This window comes from Dromaius novaehollandiae, chromosome 1 (genome assembly GCF_036370855.1).
Source record: "Dromaius novaehollandiae isolate bDroNov1 chromosome 1, bDroNov1.hap1, whole genome shotgun sequence".
NCBI classification, from domain to species: Eukaryota; Metazoa; Chordata; class Aves; order Casuariiformes; family Dromaiidae; genus Dromaius; species Dromaius novaehollandiae.
Genome location: NC_088098.1, coordinates 175,338,257 through 175,360,364, shown reverse-complemented (window position 1 = coordinate 175,360,364; position 22,108 = coordinate 175,338,257). Strand labels below are relative to the sequence as shown.

The window sequence follows — 22,108 nt, the reverse complement described above, 5'->3', positions numbered from 1 at the left end:
TGAAGTTCTAGGACAAAGACTAACATGCTTACGGTATGGCTTATCTCTGTACACTGTAACTGCATGTGGGTGTGCATGCATGCACAATATAGTGTGAGAGAACTTTCTCAGAAGCTAGTGTAAGTTAGTTCATGGAATTTATCTTTCAAGAGCAAATTCTCTTCTCTCTTCTTTAGTACCTCAGAACTGAAAGGAATAATTGTGCCTGTTACTGGCCTTCTTAAAAGAACACAGTGAAGACAGAAGAGACTGATTTTTGTTTAGCTACAGTGTTTGCTGCTAACTGTCCAGCCTTTTACAAAGAGGAGAGTTTGTTAATTGTGATGTACCCAGCTGAAAATTTTGTGACTACTCAGGCACCTGCACTAAGAATTCTTCATGGGCTTACTTTTAAAGAATGTAACTCAGGTTGTTCCTTGCTACTAAGCCATATAGGTTACCTTATCAAGATAATATCTTCAGAAATCCTTTGTCTTACTGTTATTTGTAACATTTTATAAGCATCACCTTTTTTAACTGTTTTCTATCCTGTTTACTGTAGGCTTTGCTTTGTGCTTGGCTACAGAAGGGTACAGTTAATTATTGTAAGGTTACTTTTGCCAGGGGTTGAACTCTGTTGCTTTTATCTAAGAAACTGAATGCCTAATGTAAATCTCTTAGCAAGGATATTCTTGCTTTCTCCTTCTGAATGGTTACACTTTCAATTAGCTTCCTCAGATGAATCACGATCAAAGTAGTATATTAAATGATTGACAAAAGAATGGTAAACAATGGATATAGAAGTGAGAGAGACTGAGTATTGCTGTGGTAGAGGTGGGTTTGTTGCTTTTCAAACACTGACTCTTACTCCTTTGAGCATGCTAGCAGAAGACAAAAAGAGAAACTGTCAAGCATTAGCAAAGTCTAATGGTTTGCAGCATTACTGTATGGGGCAGGCTGCTGCTTTCAGACTGTTCTTGAAAAGTCAGTGTTTCTCTTACCATTACAAAGTAACAATGACATTGGGAGTAAATTTACAGCAAAAATTGTTCTACAGAATACAGCAACTGATTCTTGAATGTGTCTTCCACTAGTAATGGAAGCTTCTATGAAACTGATGTTGAGAAATACACAGGTGCTACAGTACTGTATTAAAAAAAAAAAAAGCTACATTGTTACAGGTCATACAGGTATTTAATGCCAGATTAAAACAAACAAACAAACCAACCAACATCCTGGGAATATTTCTTCACTTTCCAGAAGTATTTATTTTCATGCATAAGACAAGCTATAGACATACTTGATTTGAAAACATGCGCTCTTGCATACATACATGTACTTGTAAAAAACATTAAAAAAAATCCAGAGTTCTACAAATTATTAAAATATTTAACAGTAAATGTAAAATCTGTTTCTAGTGGTTTGTCCATAAGGAAAAATATGTAAATATAAACAATTCATGTGTGACTTTTTATTAGCTATTCGATCTAGCTATTTTTGTAATTTCTTTTTCTTTTTCTCTGGTTCATTGCTGACACTAGTCTCTGTAGTTGGATTTGCAGACACATCTTTTCCTAGTATCTACAGTAAAATAGAATTAAAAGTCAGAAAAATGTTAAATCAAAATTTTAGCTTATACCATATATATTTTAGAAATTAAATTGTTTAAGTTACCCTGATAAAACTTATAGAGAGGGTGTATAGAAGTAAATTCAAGGAGCATATCAACATCAGCAAATTCTTATAGTAGTCATCCAAAAAAGGGGTCTGCCATCATAAAACTATCACATCTAGAACCCTATATTGAAGTAAAACCTGGGGAAAAAGTAGGGAAGAGTTCTGTACAACAAACAGCATCCCTCCCCATTAATTTATTGCCCATGCTTCTTTTGCATCAGGTATGTAGTAGGATTGCACACTGCTTTTTCAGTTGTTTTGCCATGCCTTAGCAAGTGCTTGCAAGGAAGTGGTAGCTGTGGATTGAGAGAGATGTGAAAGCAGGCCTTAAAAGTAAAATGCAGACTGTTAAGTTAAAACAGTCTCCATTGCAGCCTTTTTTGAAGTTCTGCTAGTATCAAACACAGGACCAGACAGAATCTCAACATATAGTTGAGGACACTGCATAAGAAAAAGATGTAGATTCAGTAGAAACTGGAAGAACTTGAAATAAGTGGAAAACAGACTCTACCTGCACTGAGAAGAAGCTAGAATCTAAAATACTTAACACCATTAGGATGTTATAGTTCTTACACCATTAGTGATAGATACCTTTACACTGTGGAAGTTTTAAGAAAGGACTGACATTTAAATACCTCTTTATGCTCCTCAAAGAACCAGCAATTATATAGATTTCCCTGGGTGCCCTCAGAATACTGAGTTACCATCACCGTTGCACAGTAATTTACTACTGACTTTTTACAGTTAAAGTAACAGAACTGTGAAATTCAAGAGAGATCTTCAGCAAATCATTTTCTTTCCCATCACTAGAATATCCCTGATGGGCCCATAAAGCAAATTTAATTTAGAACCCTCTGTTCTTTTGAAAAGTCAGTGAAGTGAAAGCAGATTGGTGTTTTGCTAACAGTAGAGATGAAGCAATTGCTATGCTCTGTTGCTAAACGTATATTTAAGTTACATCTTCAATTGTACTGTAAGATTACTGAAGGGTAATATATTCTAATGAATCACAAAACCTGTGCCTTACCTTTGGCTCTACCAATACCATGCGAATTTTCTGATGTTGGATGTTAGAAGCATCTAACATAATGTTCACTTTAACTTTGTCAAATACATGGAATGTTGTGTCTTCCACAGTAAGTGATGGTACCTAAAAGTTCAAACTTTATATAAATACTTACTGCTTATAGTGTATCTTATATTTTTATACAAATAAGTATTTTTATGCAGAATTTTTAATGTTACATGCAAATAAAAGTTAAGACAAATTATGGTCAGGAATGTCCAGAGTGTCCTGGTACAGGGTATTTGTGATTTTTGCAGTATTTATTCAGGTAGTTAGGTATCAATACCTAACCTTAATACCTACCTTACAGAAACCCATTCTTCCTTCAGAACCATTTTTATTTAAACTGTCTTATAAAGAAAGATGACCATGGTGGCAGTACAGATTCATTTAATAAATTTGTATTTACAGAAGACTCCACTAGGTAGAACAGATTTTAGTCATTCTGATCAGTTACCAAATCAAAAAATAAAGGTAATTAAGAACAAACCTTATAAAACATACCTCATTGTTGTAATCAAGTCTTGGTTTTGGTTCATCTTTTTCTTCAAAAAAGACTGTTCCTTCTAACCCATATTTGGGAATCAGGACCACAATTGCATTCTTTCTTACAAATAATATATATGCATCTTCATTCACTACTCCTTTGGTTTTGAAGAACAGCTGTAACAAAAGTAATGTTACTTGTTAAGTAAGTTAATGTTATATGTAGTGATCATTATAAAATGTATAGTAAAGCAAATTCAAATAATCCTGTAAGCTTTTTATAATACCACTGTAGTATTAAGCATTTACCATATTTATAAAAAACAAAATTCTCAAGATGCCATTATGCTTATTTTTTCAGAACTAGCACTGTAATTTTGAAGCTTTGTCCCAAAGAAACAGCACTCGTGTTCTTAATCATTCCTGCAGACTTCATTTGTTACTGACATACAACATTGCATACAATGCAATTACTATGACTCAATATTGCCCTCTCTTCCTTTAAAAACAACATGAATTTTCCACAGTTAATCCTCACATCTCAGAACTACTTACCTGTGTATGGAATGCAACAGATGCTCTTTGTGCATACTGAGCCATTTTATGTCGGTAATTCAGATTTTTACAGAGATCAGCTAGTTTGTGTTTATCTGTAAGTTCTGGGTATGTACTGTCTGCTCCTATAGCCACTGATAAAAGTCGATGTACTATAATGTCAGCATACCTGCAAAAAACAGATTAAATGATCAATGATGCATCAAAATGCTTTCTCCTGATATATATATATAAAAAAGTAGTTCTTATATATTGTACAGACCAAAAAGCCTTTGTAATACTGACAGTCTGCTGCTAACTCTCTATATTAATTCAAGATCACATTCTCTTTGTTGACCAAAGATCCACTCTGAGGTGGAATGGACTGTACTGCTTTCTTCATCTAATAATAAAGAATTTCTATGTTCTACCACTAGAGCCTGTATTGTTAAAGGTTTACAAAGATGAAACAAAGCTTGATTTTTGGACTCAAGAATGATGTTTCACTGTGGCAGCTTAAGCCTCTTCCCTTTCACATGAACTAAGCAAATTCAGTGTAGAATGGTACTTCAGTACTATAGATCTTCAAAGCATAATTGCACTTAATTTTCCTGGTAGGTAACTTTTATTAGAACTTGAGCCAGGAACTTTTAAACATATCTGTTAGTAACTGAAATTTACAATAAGGACATTTAGAAGCTCCACAAATTATCCACACGTATTGCATAGAAATTTAATTCCACATAAGAGATTTCACTGAAAATCTTTCTAAGGAACAAAATATAATGACAATTATTTTATTTAAAACTTATTTCTTTTTTGAAACCAAGAAATAGCTAAGAATAAACCAATTTTTAAAGAGGCACCTGAATGTGCATTCGTATGAGCAATTTCATTATAATGTCTTGGGGAAGTAGTAAGTTTTCAGTTAACATTGCTTTTATATGTAAAATGCAGTCTCCTTACAAGTTTACATTATGATAATATTTTGCAACACAGGTCCCACCTGAAAATGACTGGCTAAGTTCTGCATGAGTCTCTTGTTGAGGTATTTAATCCTAAGTCATCCAAAATGCACTTTTGTGCTAGAGATATACATTAGGGATATATTGCTCATTCATTTTTAACTTGTGAGTCTTTATTTATCTTTACCACACCTTTATCAGGAATAGTCTACAGTGAACCTAAGAGTATAGAAGGAGTTAAGTGAAGACAGATCACCACGTAAGCCATTGCTTTTCCAATCCAAAGCTGAAGAACTTATGTAAAGTAACTCAACAGAAACAGCATTTCTTCTGAATGGAAAACAATATAGTTTAAAATAGTATTTCTTAATATATGAATCACTTCCTCTTTTGTCCTCTGAAACTTCTGTAAAATAAAAGTACCTTCTAATGGGTGAGGTAAAGTGCGTATAAATAGGTGATGCTAAACCATAGTGATGAAAATCATTATCCATTCCAGAACAGAAATAAACAGCTTGCATCATGCATCGAGTGGTCAAAATTCGCAACAGTGTATTTAGGTATGGGAAAGCAGGAGACTCAGCTTTGTCTAAAGATTCAGCTAATGCCTTTGCCGAATCTGTCTTAATTTCCAAATTCTGCAGGGAAGAGAATAAAAGTCGGGCATTACTGGCAAATATTAACAAAGCATAAGCAGCAATACAACAGCTAAATCCACATTGATCATAGCAGTTAGTGCAGGCATCATACCAGCTAAATTCTGAAGCACAGACAACCTAATGGAATGGCATTATAAAACAAAAAAACAAACAAACCAACCCCCAACCCATACACATACCTCTCCCTCATTTTCATTAGTGCTCTACACAGACAGTGGAAGGCTAAGTCAATAGTTGAAACTCAGAAAAGGCAGCAGTTCAGAACTAAGAATCACTTTATGCTAATATTAACAAGGTTATTAGTTCCTTTAGCCTGTTTTTTTTCCATCCCTTTACTGAATACTAGATCAGAAAGGATATATAATAATAAATGGTAAAACTATGGGGTGACCCACAACTACACTTCACTTGTACCAAAGATTTTCATCCAAGTACAATGTAAGTGCTAATCAATCTTGTATTTCTGCCACAAAACGTTTAAAACATATACTCAGAAGTGACCTGTAAGACTCAGTATATGACATTAAGCTTGTTCCATGTCTACCAGTGATCCTTGACAAAGTACAGATAGTGTGAAAATAAAACATTTTTAATTTCCAGTCCCACAGAGTCAGTTTAATCACATGATAAAGTAGAAAGTTCTTCCCTTCATGTACACATGACAACAAAAGATTGATCTACAAATCAAAGCATGTTTTTATTATAGTAAATTAACTGAATGTTTACCAATAAAGTATAACAAAATATAGTATATTACTGCCCAATTGTGTTGGTTCTCATATGAGGAGTACCAAGTAACCTTGGTTTATTAAAAGGACCTTTTCTATGCAGAGAAATGTAGGCTGCTGAGAAAAATAGTACTTTTCAAATCATTTTCTGATTAGAAATAAAATCATTATTCCAGATACATAGCAGGGGAAAGTGAAATGGGCTGTGTTTTGCTCGTCTAAAATATTACAGTGGTAAAATTTAGGCGTTTCTCACTTGTACCTGGCGGGGAGGAAGTGGGGGGGCGGGCAGCAGAGTTTCAGGGAAAGGAATTTTTAATGCATGATTGTTAACCTACTCTAAAAGTTTAGCTCAAATCAGGACCACAAGGAATCTCACAAAAATCCTGAAATTGGAAAAATCATTTTCCATTTCCGGCTTTGTAATTAAATCAGACTTTTTTTTCACGCTATAACAATCTCTAGCTGATCTAAAGATAAGATGGAAACTATAAACACATCTGAACACATTTTCTTACTTCCTGACTTTAACTGAGACATGTTATTTGATGTGACTGACCAGTTTTTAAGTAGATCAATACTGTAAATGGAACGAAAGCCGAAAACAGGTTTATAAAGCACATCTGGCTTGGAGAGGAGCAACTTTTCAAAGTACACAACAGTTACAATATAAGACTCAAAGAATGTTTTGTTTCCTTTGCCTGAGAAAGGGTCTTTAAAAAGCACAAGACTGATCCTTTCATCTTGAGATACAGATGCCTTGCTGCAAGTACTAGCAGTCTCAAAATATAGCAGATACACACTTTAAAAATAATACTTTCCAACACTTATTCTTTGGAAAGTGGCTAATCAGAAAGAAAACACAGCTTTTCATAATTAACTCACTTCATTAGTATAGTAAAAACTTGCCTTAGACTTTGCTGCCTTCACAAGTATGTCATAATTTGATGGCGGAGGAGCAGGATGTTTTCGGAGCAAGGCAAATTCTGAGAACTCGTTGTATATTTTTTGTGCTACAGAGATATTGGCAAGCAACATGAACTCTTCAACCATGGAATTTGTTTCTCTATCAACAGAAAATATTTTGTATTGTTAGAAAAGCATTAAATTGTATATTTGCTTTGAGTGCCTAATGAAGAAATATTTCCCCATCCTGACAATAGTATAAAAGTCCAAAGACACTAGTTCACTGTTTATGCAGTACAAGTAGGCAAACATTTTGAAACATAAAAACATAACACAAATATTTACTAAGTTTCAAATACTGAGAGGCAGAATAAAAAAAATGCAAAGAAATACTCGAAAAAATCACAAATTATATTACAGAAAAGTGCACTTTAAAATGGCATTGCTGTCTCCAATGACACCATCAGATAAGCTTCTTTATTTCTCCTTAAGTGATTTAATAGTTCTGTTCCGATGTTAAGCATATTAAGTTTAAAAGCACCATGTTGCACAGTAAAAAGTTATGGAAGTACAGATAATGGAGGGTAGATTTTGGCACAGAAACTGAGTAGTACTAAGAGAAAATAAGTATCTAGCTTCAGAAATTTGAATCAGTAGCTCCCTTTCTAAACTGCTTTGTAAGATTCTCTGTATCGCTCTGCACACGTGCAGTAAGTGCTCTGTTGTTCTTACAGTTTCTATGCTCCACGACACCAGTTTCTACTTCCTCTCCTTTGTTAACAACATTAGAAGAGCATCACAGATAACTCGGTGGGATGGCAAGAGTTTGGAACCTAGTATTCCATTAAATCAGTAGTAAAGACCTAAGTTCCTAAATGAAGCACACCGTTAAGGCTTGTGATATAAGAGATTTTACGAGTTTATATACATCATAAATAGTGTAAAACACAGAGGACTGACTTTTCTAGGATTATTGTCCTGCACTGTTATATAAGCTTTGTACACCCTTAAGTGCAAAGTAGCTACTCAAACACCCCTTTCCCTCTAGTTACCTCCCTGCCCCAAATTAACCAGCTGAGGAAAATAAAAGGGCATACTTAAGCTCCTTAGTTTGTAGATCAATGGGATCGTGAGTTTCACTGTCCATGTGGAAACGAACTTCTGGTGAGGAAAGTGTTAAAGCTCTGGAAGATAGTAAGTGGAATCAATGAGTTAAAACAAAGTAGAAATGGCAGCTAAGTTGCAGGCCTGTGAACAACAACAGGGTTTGATATGAAAATGTAATTCAAAATTAACAGAAATTTAAAATAAATATTTAAAATTAGTGTTCAAATTAGCAGAAACTACAGTGCTACTCCTCTGGTTGTGTTTTTATAATGACAGCATGAGATCCATATTCCTGATTTGTTTTGCCAGAAGAAGGAAAAGTTAGCATTCTCAGTTTATACTTTAGGGGAAATGAAGATACCTTTGTTTATACAAATCAAAACAGTAAAACACTTTTCTTTCAAGTGTTTTTTACTGGAAAATGGACACAAAAGAACATTATAAAATTTGACAGTAATAAATAGCCAGAAAAGAAAGGAAATAAAAGGTAACAGAGACACTGAATAGATTACCCATTCTCAATTCTTTTCTTCTTCAGAATTTTTGCTAATTTGTTTAGTCTACGTAAGCTAGTAGTAACATCATCATTCATGCCTGCTGAATCAATTCTCATCTGTGCTTCAGCATACGTGAGAGATGCCTTCAAGAGGAAAAAAAATAAAGACAGCATCATGCATAATTAAATAACGAGCTGCAGAACATTATTCTATCTTGCAGAAACTGCAGTGCATTGGCAAAGTTGCTTCACAACGATATGAAGCTTTACATTCAACACCAAAGTGCACGTCATTCTCAAAGAATAATGGTCAAAAACAGGACAGATCCATGCAAGATATTCGGAAATAGCAGACATTTACAGTGTTTATGCCAATTATAAAGGTATTTTATATATTTGAGGTCTGATTTTCAGAAATGTTAAGTACTTACAGATTCCACTGTTTTTAACTGAAAAAAAAATAATGGCTATCCTGTATATACAAATCATGTCCAATGTATATCTACAGATTTATACTTAATTTCATAGCAAAGTAACTCCACAGAAACATGACAACCTTGAATATTTCGATTCTGTCCTGTACTTTTAAATATCTGCTATATTTTAAGATTTAAGAGTCTTTTTCTAATTTTAAGAAAATATAAATGAATCAATAAAGAGAAAGAGGTAAAGGAAACCTTAGTATCAAGCCTGTTGATCACTGCTTTTGTAAAAAGGTATCCAGCTTATTTTTAGAAAGATAATATTATTAATGTGACTAACCTTGGAATTAATAACACTCTTTGTAAATCTGGTTTTTAGAATTTCAGCCTTATGGTTCATCTCCCATATACATGAAAATGCAAGCCTATGAGAGGAAAAAAATCTATCAAAACCCACATATACACATTTGAAATTTCTTGTCAGGATCTAAGTATGGATCATTTACAAATACCTGTCCACATTAGATCTCAAGGAACACAAGTTGGAGCTAAGTAACTCTGGAACCATATCAATTCTCTGCAAAATAAAGGATAAAACATGTGACTAGTTATTTGTTTTACTTTCATGACTTTTAACACAATAGAAGTTTGGAAATAATGTTACTGATTTTTTCATCATGAGGATAATATGTGGACATTGAGGATAAATAAATTTTCAGATTTCTGAAAGAAAAGTATGCTACTTCAGAGGAAACTCATTCCAGGATCTATTTAATTATCAATTGTTTTAGTAAAGATACTCCTGTAGAGAAATTGTGGTCTGTGAGAAATGAGTTATATTAAACAGGACTAAATGTACAGCTGAAATGTATACAAATCATAGGCAACAAGAGAGATTTAGTTATCACAAAAAAAAAGTGGAAAGGGCAAACCCAGATCACTTCCTTTTGCAATTTCAGATCTGTATTAAAACATTAGTAATCCAGTTTCAGAACTACATGTTATATATGCTTCAAACATAGGAGTTAATCTCCCAAGAGATTAAAATAAAAGCAAGGAAAAACCCAACCTCTCTACTTCACAAAAATCCCTTTATATAAAAATTACTTTTTCACACAGATACACCGTTGTTCCTCTTTTTGCTGATTCTTCATCCAAAGCATTTCCTGGTCGAATGAAATGACTGACATCTGCAATATGTACACCAACCTAAAACAAACAAACAAAAAAGTGTGCCATTATGTATTTTATGAAACAGAAAAAAAAATATCACTCTCAACATGAAAGAAATGTTCTAAGATCTCTATTTACAATCCAATTTACCCATCTCCAGTTATCTCTAGCAGCTCCCATATTTAGGTATAGAAATATTTAAGTTATATTTTACTCATATTAAAAAATGAATAGTTGAAGTGATTATGCACAATAAGGCATACATATTTTTAGTGAAAAGCTAAATTTATTAGCAATGCAACTCTTCTTGCCCGGGGGCCCAACTAACCTCTTCATATCCTTCAAGGCTCACTGCAAATTTTTTTTGCTTTTCTCCATTTGCTAGCCCTTCAGTTTTGGCATTCTCTACTATTATAATTGAAAGTTAATTTGTAACAAAGAAAACCTGACTAAATCAGATAAAAGGGGAGCAGAAAGATGGTTTTAATCCACTATTTTTATTCCTAAGGGCTCATAGTGATGGTAGAGTTCACACACCTACTTCAAATTATGAGAAATATCCTTTGTGGATTTCAAGAGTGAAACAAGTAATTCCATGATTGTTTTTAAATCACTCTTTTCCACAGTCACATTACAGCAGTAGCTTCACTTTCTCCTGGTGTTTCCTTATCCTAGCTGTAGATGCCCATGTTTATAGAATTTATTTACAGCTTTAGCTGAGTATGTCACATTCTCTTACCAAATAGAAAGTAGAGTGAATTTAGAAAACATGGATTCAGTTCTCACCTTTGACACTTGTCTAGTGCAAGTCAACTCCCTTTCTTCATTTCTATCTCACAAACGGGCAAACATCATTAATTCCTGTTACAACTTATCTGGAGCTTTGCTCATGTCATTTCCTATTATCATTGCCGTATTTTTTGAAGAATAATTAATGACTTGTTTGATAAGAAAACAAAATACCTCCACATTTCCATTTTCTAATTCTCTACAGTGTAATGCATCATCAATATCTGTACAGCCAGGAGGATCCACGCTACAAACACACAGCTGCCTTAAGTCATCCCTGTATTTCATATCCTGAAATTAAAAAAGGAAAAAATAAGTTTAAGACCGTATTATATATCAAAGTAAAAATTATCATTTGAGAAAAGTACATTGGAAAATATTTTCCAAAGCAACTAAATAATTTCGGTATGCTAACTTTTTAGTTTTAGGATAGAATTTATATTATTACTTATTTGTAAAATCAAATCGGATAGTGATAGGAAAAGCTAAGAAAGATATAAGATCTTGAGCACTGAAACTTGTTTTATTTAACAGTAAACAGGAGGAGAAATAGGGTAACACACAATATTTTCTTGGTCTCAGAAGCTGCAGGACCAGGAATCAAGAAATTTTAAGTGAAATTTTGAATCTAATGTCCAGTTAGACAAATTGTTCAGGATGCGATTTCTCTCAACTAACTTTAGCTGTCAAAGGCTTATGTGTCCAGGACAGCTGGAAGGAACTGCACTTCAGAGGGATTTACCTTTGTACAATGGGAACAAAAAGATCTCAGATAGGTATCTCAGATTAGACCCCTAACTTCTATACAGCTAGTGTTAGAAAAGATAAATCCCTCCATCAGTTTCCAGGCTCAGAGAAAGTTCTCTGATTTTTTTGTATACTCTAAAGCAACCATTTCCCATATTTAAGTTACTGAGGATAACTTGAAATTCACTTTAAAACAAGCTATTCTACAAATACCAATTTTAACAAACCCTGATTTTTTTATAGTTTCTTTTGTTTGACTAAATACTTTATTGGATTATACTGGGATATCTTACCATCTTCTCAGAATACCTAGTGATAACATATGGACTGCCACATTTGGTTAGAGAAGTTACCTAGCAAGATGAAAAACTCTTAGAGATGATCTTACAATTGTTTGTAGTCTCTCTCCTTTGCCAAACACCAATTTTTATGAAAACTGTAAGATTTTATTATCTTAGGATGACTATTCCCATCAAACACAGTTTCAGCCACAAAAAAAAAAAAAATGTGAAGGCCTTGTTACCATAGGAAACTAGGCCAAAAGCCCATCCTAAGACATAATGGTTTTGGACAACATTTCTCCTCTATTTTATATTGCACAGCGATCTCCAGGAAGGTCACAAAAATCTATATTTCTATTTAAAGAAGGTGACACAGTAATTATTACAATAACTTAAAAGTGATTTTCATTACCTCTTCTGTGATGCTCCATGGCATTTTTGGTAGGAAACTAAGGACAGCCTGGGAGAAGGGTTGATGGGGAACATCATGTTCGAGTAGAAGAACTTCTGTCTCAGTCTCTTTATCTCCAGCATTCCCTAAGTTCTTTACAAAATGACCCTAAGAAACAATATATATACGCATATCAAGCCACATTGTTTGACTGCTCAAAAATATTTAATTATTTGAGACAATTATTCCACAGGTTATTACTGTATTAAACTACACAGTATGAATCATGTTTCCTTCTTCAGTTACTTTCTCATCTTAAACTCAACTTAAACTCTTAAACACTGACTCAGTAAATCTGAACTTTATATTTGCCTCTCTAGAATCTACCGACTCTTTTGCTGGAATAGTATTAAATTCTCCACAGATAAGACTACAAAAATTGTAAAGGTCACAATTCAGTTTTTCCAGGAAAAAAGAATTCCATAAGCAACAGAACAAATACGGTCTAATTTTCTATGGATTTGTGTTGTCACACATCCTACTCCCAAATACCGCATTAATTCTAGTTCCTTCCTCATGTGTCTCATTCCCTGCAGCAACACTGTACTTGCCTTAACACTTTTTCCATATATTCCAAGTTCCCTCCCTATCTCTAAATACACAAGAGACACCTGCGCTGTCATTCATTATAAGCTATGCACTTGTAGACTAGCCAATGGGTACCCCCTTCAAAACCTAATTATTATTCAACATGAACTGAAACTAGTGTCCTCATTTTCTCTTCTATTCTCCTGTTTGTTTACACAAAACTTTAAAGAACTTAATCATCTATAACTCTGCCCTGCTGGCAGTTTAACTGAATTTGGTCAATGTGTTTAAAATTACTTGCCAGGATGCTGATCAATGTGTGGAGATGAACAAGCAGAGCCAGGGCAGAAGCCTCATTTCTAGGAATACAGGCTAAAATAAGGCAGTCTCTAGTTTGTTTAAATAAAGTACCTTAGATAGCACACGTATATTTACTGCAGAAGTTGAGGACCAAACTTTGTTAGTGTGACAAAGCATAGCTGATTTTAGGGGGAGAGGGTAGGAGTGAGCTAAATTATTCAGGGACTTCCTTAATTTGCATCAAAGAATGGTACGCAAATCAAAATTCATGTCAATGCTTTTTGAAATTACTCAGTATTACCGGTAATAACAAACACCTTACAAAAATTGGATAAATAAAAGTTCAGAAAAAACTCCCTGAAACTTACATTAGGATACCTGGAATTCCTGGGCCAACCATCAATAGCAACAATTATTCTTTGTCCTTCCAATGTATCTGCTTGTCTGGTTTCTATTCGAATGCGAGGAATTCTGCGATCCGCTGGTGTAAACAAATGCCGCCTTGCCTGTTAACAGATAGAGAAAGGAAAAAATAATTTCTAATTTAAAAAACAAATTCTGCATTTATAATTACTTGATAACTGCCTTACCTCTTTGATCTGCGATTTGGAAAGCATGCCACAAAATGGTCTCCAGTTTCGCTTTATAATGCCCACTACTTTTCCGGTAGGTCTCAGCATGTTCTTACTAACAGAAGCCTTCAGCTAGCAGAAGGGGTTAAAAACACAAAACTGTATTTCAACTCATTAAGTTAACATGTTTGACTACAGTAGATTTCTCAAGCCTCAGTGGTAACAGTTTATGTATCACTATAATTCCATAAAGTATATTATGACTTCATAAGCAGAATTATGCCTCCCCACCCACTGTCCTTTTTAAGACTTTTAATATTCGTAGTATATAACATTACTACCTTGTTTTTCTTTACCTTTACATTTATGGACATAACTTGAAGAAAACAAAGAAGAAAATGGAAGAAAAAGACTCTGAAGAAATGACTTCTTCTTGTACTATCTCTGCTTACCCTCCAACTATCTCCAGTTTCTTCTTTCACTGATTCTTCCTGTAATTTTTTTAAGAGCCTTTCTATTTATGTTGCTCTTGCAACATAAAGAGATGCAAATATTGGCTGGACAGGATACACGTGAGTGCACATGCACATTAAGCATAATTACTGCAAATAACTAAAGAATATTTTACAACTGGTTCCAAATACATGCATTCACCTTAAAAGCTGACTCTCATTGTGATACAATATCTGCTCCTATTCCAGCAAATCCTAATCAGGACATCAGCATATAGCTTTTCATGATTATTAGATTACTACTCAGTAACTTTCAGGTTCACGTAGTTTAAAATAATTTGGGAACTTATGACAGGGATTAACACACACCCCCCCCCGAATTGCAAAGTATATATTTTATACATAATCATGTATTTAAATGTTTATTATAGCCCAACAGTTGCATTAAATTCCCAGAAAAAAAAAATCTGTGCTCACAATAGCTTTCAGCAATCCGTATAAAAGAAGATGTATAAATCTAAAACCTAGCAACACTCTTGGGGTATTGCATATTTCATGTCTCTTTCAACGTAAGAGTTGACTAAAAAATTAACATAAGACTCATGTTTCTTGTTAAAATTACCAAGTTTTGAACAAGCTCTATAGAACATCTCATTTCTGTGACAACAAATCTTACTCATACTGCAAAGAAGAGAGATAATGGGGAAAAAAGGCACAGATAGTATAGAATGAAAAGCCTCTTATTTATTTCATACAATATTTTCTTTCTCCTCTTCATTTTCAACGTCATCTTCATTCTGGCTGTCATCTTGCAAGACCACTGAGGATGGTGCTACCCATTCATCTTTTGCCAACAACTCCACAGCTACAATATCTTCGTGAACTGCTCGATTTAAATGTTTAAGTCCTTGTATAATTATCTGGATTTTTTTTTTTTAGAAACAAACATAATAAGACAAAATAAACAATAAAATGCAAATATTCAAGACAATAGTAACAAGACACAAATCAAAGCAGTAGAATAGATGAGAATACACACAACAACAGGCTCTGCATGCTAAAGAACATTTTATGGCATGTTTGTGATGCATTTTTTCCTCTGCCTAGGTTTCTTTCAGTACTGATGATGTTATTTCAGTATTCCAATTTTCTCTGTAAAAACAGTTGTTTTCCCCAGACATTTCCTTCCCCGCCCCCCTTCTTTAATTCAGACAACCCTTCTAGTTTTGCAGGTTAGGGACCTCCACAGACTACTGGGAGATACGAATAAGAGAAATGGAGAGCCAGAGGAACACTTCAGGGAGCAAGACTTTCTACTCCAGCTGCTACCAGAAAGAAGGAGGGAGGAAACAACTGCTGCAGCCTGGAAATGGTGTCTGTACAACAGTACCAGCAGAGAGCCCAGTAAGCAGAAAGCAGGGTTAGGCTATTCCCCTCCAAGCAGTCTATCTACTTATCCCCAGGCGTTAAAATAGAAGGAAAAAAAAAGCAAAAGAACCCTCCAGGGCCTGCCATGATTCATCTGAAGATCCTCCTACAAATTTGTTTCTCTACCTTTCACAATACAGTTCAAACCCAATTAAAACGAAATAAACTGTGCTATATCCAGGTCAGTTGAAAACCTCTCATGACAACTAAGATTCGGCTTTAATTTATCAAATACTTTATTGAAACACAAAGTACACCTTTAAATTAAGTTTTCGCTTTTTGAAAGGGTTATATTACATATTTCAGTAGTCAAGATCCAAACCAACAAAAACAAAGGAAACAAGTAATGGCCGAAAAACATCGAAGAGGAAAAACTACTATAATGCTCGTTTTCAACAATGTATGTCACCAAGAAAGAATTATATTTTAAATCATTACTAAGGCTGGTTAAAGTTCATAGTGCGAAGTTAAACTGCAAAACTCACCTCTTTGTTTTCTTCAGCATCTCCATGAACCCAAACAGTAGCTTCAAGATAATTATCTCTGCTTGCTCTATAGGTTCCTTGGAGGTATATCCCAGATTTTATTCCTTGCTGTAATTTGCTAAGAGGAAGATGTTCTGGAAAAAATATTTTTCCACTCTCTATTTCTTTCTTTAAATAAAATATAAATAAAGTTTGTCAGTCCATTGCATTTGTAGTTATTCCAAAACTGAGCTCATGAACATGAAACTCAAGCTAACAAACTTCAAATTTGTAACTATGCATAGCAATGCATATCCACAATAATTAAAAATGACTGTTAAGTAGTAAGGTAATTCTTCTAATTAAGCATAAAAGTACAAAGAACAGAGAAGCATGACAATACTTGGAACCCCTTTTCTTTTCTGTTTGCTTGCGGTTGCTTAAAAACATACTGCACAAGTGGCATGCTTTCATGCTTATTTGGATATACTGTCTACAGTTATATACTTAGCAAAGAAAGTATTAGCATGGTACTGCATAGTAATGGCATACAATATGAGCAGCTATATGAAGCATTATGAAATTACATTACTGTGACTAAACCTTGGAGGCAGTCAGACAATCAATTAAAGCTGAACTAAGTTCAGGTAACCACCAAAAAGATCAGCTCAGCCCTCCACTCTCTTCCCTCTCTTACATATCCCACTCCATTTTATTGGAATTAGCTCTGATGGAATAAACCTTCAGGTTTTTTGGTAGGGTTAGTTTTCAGCTATATCACTGTTATATGAAAATATAAACCTTAGTTATGACAAACATGACACATAAAGAAATAGGAAGTAAACAATTTTTGAGCAGTAGCCTGCACTTCTATCAACTTAAGTGACCATAAAATCCAGAACTTCTGATAGAAAATGCTTTTGAAAACAATAAGTTAACACAAGCTTTGAAACAACATACACAAAACAAGTATCTCAATGGTTTGCAATCCAGATTTTTGTAGTTTTCATTTTAGTTCAATTGTTTCTAACACTTCTACACTTTAGTCAATTGTTACTGTTTTTGTCTTCACATCAGAGCTGTCTACAACACCTGACTTTTTGAAAATTACTAGTATATACCTCCAAATAGGTATATAAGCAGTTCTTAAAACAGCTGCAATATTTCTCTTTCTTTCGAGATGTCAAAGAGTTCAACTGTCAAACTGGTAATAAAGTCCAGAGTCTTCACCTTCTAAACTGATACTAGCAGCCCCCAATAGAGACCAGTGTTATACTGCAAACCATTTATGATTAAATTATTTTATATATATAAAAATAAAAACATACCCCTTCATCAGATATACAAGCAAGACGATCTACAAGTTCAGGATTAGCCGTCAAACTTTTTATATACTCCTCACCTATAAAAGCACACACATAAATATTTATGCAAGAGATGCACATGATTTAGGTATGAAAATACTACTGGGATTATGTATCTCAGCAATAAACTAAACAAACCATACACCACTTTACTTACATGTATAAGCAGTTATCCCTTCCTCTAGAGCTTTCTCTTTATTATTCCTGTCATTTGTTAGAAGGATAACTTGGATCTTCTCCTCATTTTTCATTTCCTTCAAGTGTTCATTGTACCATTTTACCGCTACCCGAATGGCTCTGTCATTGCGGTCATTAGAAGTTTCTCCTTGCTCTTGCTCTATGTATGTTTCTCTAGAAAGAAAAAAAAAAGAAAGAAAAGGAAACAAAAAAAGAAAATCCTGACATTTACCAATTGTTACAAAAATTTTTCAGACTGAAATAAGATTGAGATGCCACAAGAATCACTGCTGTACCAAATTTTACAATATGTGTAACATTCTACAGGCCCAGGAAGGGTCGAGAAACAGGAGGGTCAGGAAAAATAATGAAGAAGTACTCATTTCTAATAAAACCTTCTCACTGACAACTGAGGAGAACTGCAAGGAATACAAGATAAATAGTTAAGTAGAACTATGATATAACAGCAGTAGACACTACTTGAGAGCACAAATAAGTTCAAATTAATTGCTTCTTCATTCTTTAGAGCTTTCTGTCACTCTAACTGACTCAAAGATTTTTGAAACCTGTGACAGACTCAGCTGGCAAAGTTAATAAAGTATTGGGATATGTTTAAAAGGGATGATAAAATGGAAAGGCATTATTCCACTGCTTGTCTGTAAACTTTATTCAGCATTTTAGTCGCCCTTCGTAATAAAATATACACGATGTAAAGGAAAAAAGCTGAGAGGAGAACAAAATGCTCAATTGGAATAACTCTTAAAGGAGATTCCAAGAAAAGTTTGTTCTGTTGGCTACAAAATAGGTAAGCACTCCACAGAGCTATCTTCTATTATACTTCTGTATAACTTTGAGCAAGTATACTTTCTCAAATACAAGTCAAACTCAGCATTAAGCATTATTTTCTGAAAAGTAGCTTAGTGAGCTATATATAATACAGGCCTAGTCCAAAAATTACTAAAACCGTTACTCATTACAAGGGTTTTCGGCACAGACCTGTGGCACCTAGATCAAATAATAATTAATATTTTCATTGTCTAATCAAGAAGGATATCAAATGAATGCAATAGTTCAAAAATTTACTTCCAACACTGAAATGTTAGCATAGCAACAGCTGAATACAGGAACAATAACAAGGTTATAAATATTTTGAACTTATTAGCTAATCAGTGGACACTCACAATTCAAAGTTTCCCATTGGTTATAATGCAGCATAACTGTTCTTATACTCTTGGGAGCGCAAGTGAGTGAACGTTTGTCTTCTTCTGACACAGAAACTGCCTGGCCTGAATAACTAATAATAGTCAAGCAGATGAGAAATCTAATGTTTCTATAAAATAGAAAAAAATAAAACAAGAAAAAACAAAAAACAAATCAATGGTCCCTGACTTTGAGCTCATTTCCTAACATCTAAAATATTTTGATAGCACTGAAAAAGTGAAAAATAATATCCAAAAGACTTGTCAATCATTTTTTTCACTCTGGGATTTATTTTTTTGCCTTTGATTAGGACCATCATCTAGATGACTGTTTGCAATTAAACAGTAACACATTTTTGCTAACTGTTTTTTTGTTTTCCTATATACTTGTACATATTATATGCATATATAAAATATACATATATATATAAAATATGCACAGAATATGCATATATATGTATGTATGCACGCATGCATGCCTATATTAATTATAAAATGAAAGCACCTGGATCAAATAAGTATTTCCCAAGAGGATTCCTTAAAAGCCTCGGTCTAATTTTATTTACCTACTTTCACATTTTCCTGTTCTATTTCTCAGTCTCCTTTACTGGCCATTGGTACAGCTTTATTATACCCCATTCCACACCAGCTTACCGATGATGTTCATTGGTGAAGGAATAGAAATGTTTTTCAGGGTTCGCAATCATGTCTCTAACTCGCTTGTATACTGGCGCACTCCGATTCCTGACTTCTTGTAAAACGGTCTGTAGCACAATGACATTTTTAATAACAGGATCTTCAAGTATATCAGTCTGGGGAACAACATGGAAATAAATCAAAATCATTATTTATTTCCATCTGGTAACTAGATTTGAAATATTTGCTTGGTTCTTAATATGTAAAAGTTACCATGAATAACGAAATGCATTGCTTCTCCCTCTCTCTCTCACTGATGGGAAACTGAAGGGCATATTAAGCAGCTTTCTCCTGCTTGTAGGCAAAATGTTCACGTGTACAACCCAAGTTCAAGTACTCCAGCCTTCTGGTGGCATGAACTTTGCTAGAGTGAGATGAGGACACACTTCGACCCCCACAGATGCAGCACCAACATCTGCAAGACTCCAGGCAAGTTTATTAAGGACTGGTCTACACTAGAAATTTTGTTCCTATGAACTGGGTTGTTGCAAATTATAATCTCTGTAAACAAAACACATCTATGCACAACCTAACAGTTATCCAACAGAATATAAACACCATCTGTCTTCATGAGCAATGCAAAAACTTTGTAACAGCGGTCAGATATTATTTAAAGCCAACACAGACACACCTTTGCACTTGTAGGCTCAAGTTTTCCAAAACGACCCCACCGCTGTGCCACAATTTTCATTTCCACATATTCACATTAACTGGAATTCTGTTTGCTGCCCTTCACCCCTTTTGAAGCCCCAATTTTTGAGGAAGAGCACTTCTTTTTGGTAGCTCCCAACAGCTGTGGTATGCGATAAAGGCATATGTACACCAAAGCTACGTGCTCTTGCCTGGAGAAAAGAGATGTGCTTGATTTCCTGAACTTGTGGCAAGGAACTGTGCAAATTCAACTCCAAAAAACAGAGATAGCAATAACGCATTGAAGGACACGGCTAATAGAAATAAAAGCTATGGCCAAGCTTCTCTGCCTCTGATGTTCCAGAGGACAATACTATGACCTAAAAGATTTAGGAACATGTTCATAGAGCAAGAAATTCAATGTTATTCTCTGTACAAGCTAGATGACTAGGCCAAGTCTTACTGTTGGAAACCTGTTCCAAATGCTAGGTAAAACCTGTTCCTGCTGTTACCAAAATTTCTTTATCCCTGCTGCCCTGGCTTATGGCCATGTACCCCAACACATTCTCATTCACAGACTGCTCTATAGCATATACAAACTTTGCCAACAGACAACAAGAAGCCTATGGATAACAAGAGGCTTAACTTGTCATAAATAACGATTTTCTTCACAAAGCAGCTTTTGGGATGGGTAACTGTTAGAACATGTGTCATGCACGTCTCCTAGATAACGAATACTAGCATGAATTACTTCCTGCTGCCAATGTGTGCATGGGGCGATTCTACTTCCTACAGATGTATTCAGAAATTGGGGGAGAAAGAGAAATGTCGAACACCAAGCTTAGGAATTCACTGCTCACAGCCTTGAGTTCTACTGTCTGCACTGACTCAAGTCTTTGCAGAATTAATGATGGATAGGGGAGAAAAGCTCATCAGGTACTTCCAGGGGGTGGTTGCTTTGCTGCATGTGGTATGTTTCTGCAGCCTCTACTCGTCACTTGAAATCAGCATGACACTGTAAGGAACCCACACCTACAACCGTCTCTGAGGAACAGAGAAGGTATTCAAGAGTGTTTAGGTTGACAGGAAAAAAAAAAAAGAAAATCAGCTGAAGGTCCTGATCACTGCTCCAGAGTCCATTCATTCTCTTTGCCTGACTTTTCATACCCACATCAGGAAAATAAAAAATGTGTTTTTCATTCCTATCGTTCAGGCAGCAAAACCACAGTAACAGAATGTAATGTAAAACCACGATGTACTCAGGCATGCTAGAGGCCTTGTCACTACCTAAGCGACGACAGGGAAAGAAACGACCCCCAGCGCGAGGACCAGCGGGCGCAGCGACAGCAGACACGACCCCGTCTACACCGCACCGCCCGCGCCTCTCCCAGGACGCAGACCTGAGCCCCGGCCAGGGAGGGGGCCGCTTCCCTCCCACCCCTGCGGACTTCGGTAAGGCTCGAGCCGAGGGAGCCGCTCACCTGGTGCAGCAGGAGGTTGGTGTCCGGCAGCAGGTAGTGCGGGCCGGGGCAGAGGCAGCTGCCGGCGCCGCCGGGCCGCGCCTCGAGGCCGGCGCCGGCGGGGCGGGCGGCGCAGAGGTGGCAGGCGGCGGCGCCGCAGGGGATGTCCTCGCGCAGGTAGTGCTCGCGCACCACCTTCACCACGGCGCCCGCCCGCGTGCGTTTCAGGAACGTCCGCGAGGTCAGCATGGCGCTCGCCTTGCCGCGCCTTGCCGCGCCGTCGCCGCTGCCGCGCGGACTACATTTCCCAGCGTTCACGGCGAGGCGGGAAGTCCCGCCTCCCATCATGCCGCGCGGCTGAGGGCGGGAAAA

At 35.6% G+C, this 22,108-nt stretch overlaps 1 protein-coding gene across 1 annotated transcript; it reads right to left on the bottom strand.

The window, feature by feature from the left end:
- Positions 1-1,221: 1,221 nt before the first annotated feature.
- On the bottom strand, positions 1,222-22,104 carry DIS3 (DIS3 homolog, exosome endoribonuclease and 3'-5' exoribonuclease). The gene is made up of 21 exons (XM_026120830.2): positions 21,758-22,104; positions 19,605-19,762; positions 17,732-17,925; positions 17,539-17,612; positions 16,232-16,399; positions 15,074-15,238; positions 13,885-13,998; positions 13,663-13,800; positions 12,428-12,574; positions 11,162-11,278; positions 10,133-10,234; positions 9,538-9,602; positions 9,366-9,450; positions 8,620-8,747; positions 8,098-8,184; positions 7,004-7,160; positions 5,131-5,345; positions 3,764-3,932; positions 3,227-3,385; positions 2,684-2,806; positions 1,222-1,560 (listed from the first exon to the last, which is right to left on the bottom strand). The coding sequence occupies exons 1-21, from the start codon at positions 22,082-22,084 to the stop codon at positions 1,471-1,473; spliced, it is 2,982 nt and encodes a 993-aa protein (XP_025976615.2). The 5' UTR covers positions 22,085-22,104; the 3' UTR covers positions 1,222-1,470.
- Between the last annotated feature and the right edge of the window lie 4 nt (positions 22,105-22,108).